The sequence below is a fragment of the Micromys minutus genome, assembly GCF_963924665.1.
Source record: "Micromys minutus genome assembly, chromosome: 13".
Classification (NCBI taxonomy): Eukaryota; Metazoa; Chordata; class Mammalia; order Rodentia; family Muridae; genus Micromys; species Micromys minutus.
Genome location: NC_137982.1, coordinates 43,752,168 through 43,755,520, shown reverse-complemented (window position 1 = coordinate 43,755,520; position 3,353 = coordinate 43,752,168). Strand labels below are relative to the sequence as shown.

General features: G+C 61.6%; 1 protein-coding gene across 1 annotated transcript; it reads right to left on the bottom strand.

Annotated features, from left to right (window-relative positions):
• Nucleotides 1–280: 280 nt before the first annotated feature.
• On the bottom strand, nucleotides 281–2,138 carry SP5 (Sp5 transcription factor; the record flags this gene model as incomplete). The annotated part of the gene is made up of 2 exons (XM_080927334.1): nucleotides 281–1,426; nucleotides 2,088–2,138. 2 exons carry the CDS (start codon nucleotides 2,136–2,138, stop codon nucleotides 281–283), a joined length of 1,197 nt encoding a protein of 398 aa, XP_080783460.1.
• Nucleotides 2,139–3,353: the final 1,215 nt, after the last annotated feature.

Sequence of the window (3,353 nt, the reverse complement as noted above, 5' to 3'; positions counted from 1 at the left end):
CCCTAATGTAAGTCTCCCAGGCATGCGATGGCTCGGACTTTGGAATCCTCCTGGGCTAAGTCGGGGTTCTCAACTACGACCTAGTTTCCAGCCCTGCCTGCCCTGCCCTCCGTTCTTGGGCCGGGAGGCCTGACTTCGCTCCGGGAGGAGGACATTAAAAAGTTCATTTTTAAAGTTTCCTCTCTGTCAGCTACCTGGATGGCAAGTACCCGTGTGTGCCAGCAAAGGTGCTGGGAAGGATGTCTTGGGTGGGAGTGGCCTCGGAAGTGCCCCGGTGCGCTCATAGGTCCCGCGGGTTCTCCCGCTTCACCCCGGCCTCAGTGACTTTGAGCTTCTTATTTTGGTGCGTCTTCACGTGCTTGGCGAGGTGGTCGCTTCGCATGAAGCGCTTGCCGCACTCGGGACAGGCGAAGCGCTTCTCGCCGGTGTGAGTCCGCAGGTGCCGCTGTAGCTCGTCCGAGCGCGTGAAGCTCTTGCCGCAGAAGAGCCAGTTGCACACGAAGGGCCGCTCGCCCGTGTGCCAGCGCAGGTGCGCCTTCAGGTGCGACGTCTTGCCGTACACCTTGCCGCAGCCTGGCACGTGGCACACGTGTTGCTTCTTTTTGCCCGGTTCCGCCTCGGGGGCACCACCAGCCGCCTGGCAGTTGGGGCAGCGGCAGCGGCGGCACCTCCTGGCCGTGGCCGCCAGGGGGGCCTTGGTCTGCAGCAGCGCGGCGATCTGGCTCTGGTACTGTGCAAAGTCCGACGGGCCCAACACTAGGCCCCGTTGCAAGGCAGCAGCGGCTGCAGCAGCAGCAGCAGCAGAGGCAGGGAAGCGGGGAGCGTGGGGAGGCCCGGCGCAGGCGCTGGAGAGGCCAGTCCCTGGAACCCCGGAGCTCCCCGGCCCAGCGCCCGACTGCGGGATACTCCACCAGGGGAGGTCATCCGGAGCCGGGGCCGGGGACAACTGGCGGCAGGTGGGCGGTGGAGGCGGTGGCGGCGGCGGGGGCAGCAGGTTGGAGTAGCCCGGGGGCAACGCGGCTTGGGCGGCGTAGGGCACGTAGGCGGGCGCGCAGCTGGCAGGCAGAGCCGCCATGCTCGAGGGCAGCATCTTGACGGGCGAGAACTCATAAGGGTACGACGGATCCGCGGGGGGTGTGAGCGGGAGCTCGTGAGCTGCCCCGAAGGACGACTGCAGGTGTGTTTTCTGTGGCGTCAGCCCCAGGCTGGGGTGTGGGGGCGGCAGGGCGCCTGGCGAGTGCGCGGGCATGTCGGCAGTCCAGGGATGGAAAAGCCTGGAGGGTGAACCCAGCGCTGGGTCATAGGGCACCTGAAGGAAGTCCGGTGCCGCCGCAGCGCCCGGCTGGCCGATCCGGCTACAGGTGGCGGCCAGCAGTGCCAGGGGCGAGTGTTTGCCCAGGTCCGGGGAGGCGCTGGGGGTGCGGTCCTGCATGGGCGGCGGTGAGGGAGGGCGGAAGAGACAAAAGGTTAGGTTCCAAGCGCGGACTCTGGGCAGGGCCGCCGCCCCCACTATTATACCCCTGCCCCTCCTCTGCCGGGCCGTCCCTCCCCCAGACCTCACAGCATCCCGCGCGGGCACCCGGCGGTCCCGGGAAACTTTCAGCGCCAGTGCTGCCTGAATCCCTGGTGCGCGGTCGCTTCCCGCTAAACTACTTGGTTCAAAGAGATGCCAAGCATCCTTTAAGGGAGGTTAAAAAAAAAAAAAAAAAAAAAAAAAACAAAAAAGGCAGAGGGGGGTTGTGGGGTCGTCTATGCTGGTATTTTATCAGCTCTTTTCCTAGTAGGTACTGCGTTTCTCTTTAGCCAGCCCCAGGCTGAAGTCAGCAGGAGAGCCCAGCAAGGTGAACTCAATTTCCTGCCATTCTGACATCCACATGCCTGCGAAAGGCAACACACACACACACACACACACACACACACACACACACACACACTACCTATCAAGTTGGCGCGAGTACGCCTAGGTCCGACTTCAGTGGCACCCTCAAGGGGAGCGTCCTTTTCAGATTTAAGGTGCTCAAAGTACCCGCCTAGACCCGACTACGCCATTCCCACCTGCTCCCGCCCGCTCGGGGCCCGGCCCTGACCTGGAGGAAGGCCTGCAGTGAGTCGTTCCGGAGGACAGCCACAGCGGCCATGGCTACAGCTTGAAGGCCGCTCGCGGTGGAGCGGGACACGTCCGCTGCCCAGGCATGGACACCCGAAGGCGAGGACGAACGGCCGCCCAGCGTGCCTCCGAGTCCTCCCCACCCGCGCCCCGTTTGCTCGCCCCGCTCGCGGTCTGAGCGCTTCAGGATCACCTCCAAGAATTTGATAAGGGCTTTGCTGGGCCGCCAGCCAGTCAGAGGAAAGATTTATGGCTTTGAAGTTTGCCGCTACCCAATCATCAAAGAATAGCGGCTCTTTCAGAAGCGAAAGCAAATCCTTTGAATCCACAAAGCTCCTATGGTGTGTTTGTTGGTCTGGATAAAAGAACTGATTATTAGGGGGGATGGGAAGGGAGGAGATAAAGGCGGGACAATTAATGAAGTAATCACTATGTGGGAAATGTATATACACAAATAATTGGATTTTCCTGATCAAAGGGGGCCATGCCGCCTGGAGACTCGCGCTTGGGTTGCTCGGGACACTCGATCCCCCACCCCCACTTGCAATTAAAGATTTGCACCAAGGCAGCGCGAAAAGTGACAAAGTGTCTTTGTTATCTCTAGAAAAGAATCTGCCTTCAGCTTTCAGGCACAGTACTTTGAGACTGGGATGAGGGTAACTTCCCCGTACTTCTGCACCCTCACACTGAGGACTAAAGGGAGCTCCTGGGGCGGGGCGTGGGACTGGCCAAACCTGGTCCGCCGCGTGTCCCCACCCCGCCCCCCCCCCCCGCTCGCCCGGCAGCGCTGGTGACCCTGGGCCAGGCTCGGCGGCCTCCCAGGGCGGCAGTGGGTGGCGCACACGCTCCAGGCCCACCCGCTTGACAAGCCGCTTGACACTCCCACTGGTGACCTGGAAGTTTTCCTCGGGCTATAACTTTTGCAGAGTGGGGGGGGGGGGGCGCAGCTCGCTTACTGCTTCCGCAACTGAGCCTGGCAGGACACCAGAACTACTCGGAACATACACTTGGGGAAGTGGGCGCAGTGTGTGTGTGTGGGGGGGGGGTTGGACTGTACTGTACTTTCCAGACAAACAGTTCTGCGTGTTGAGCAGGACCGGGCAAGCGTCCCACTCCTTAGGCTTCATGAGATTCGCCAGGGACGCTTGTAATGTCTCTTAGTATCATCATCAAATGTGCGCGAAGTCACAAGTGGACAGCAAGGCTTGGGTGCTTCTTCGCAGTCCCTTTTCCCTTCTGCCCCCCC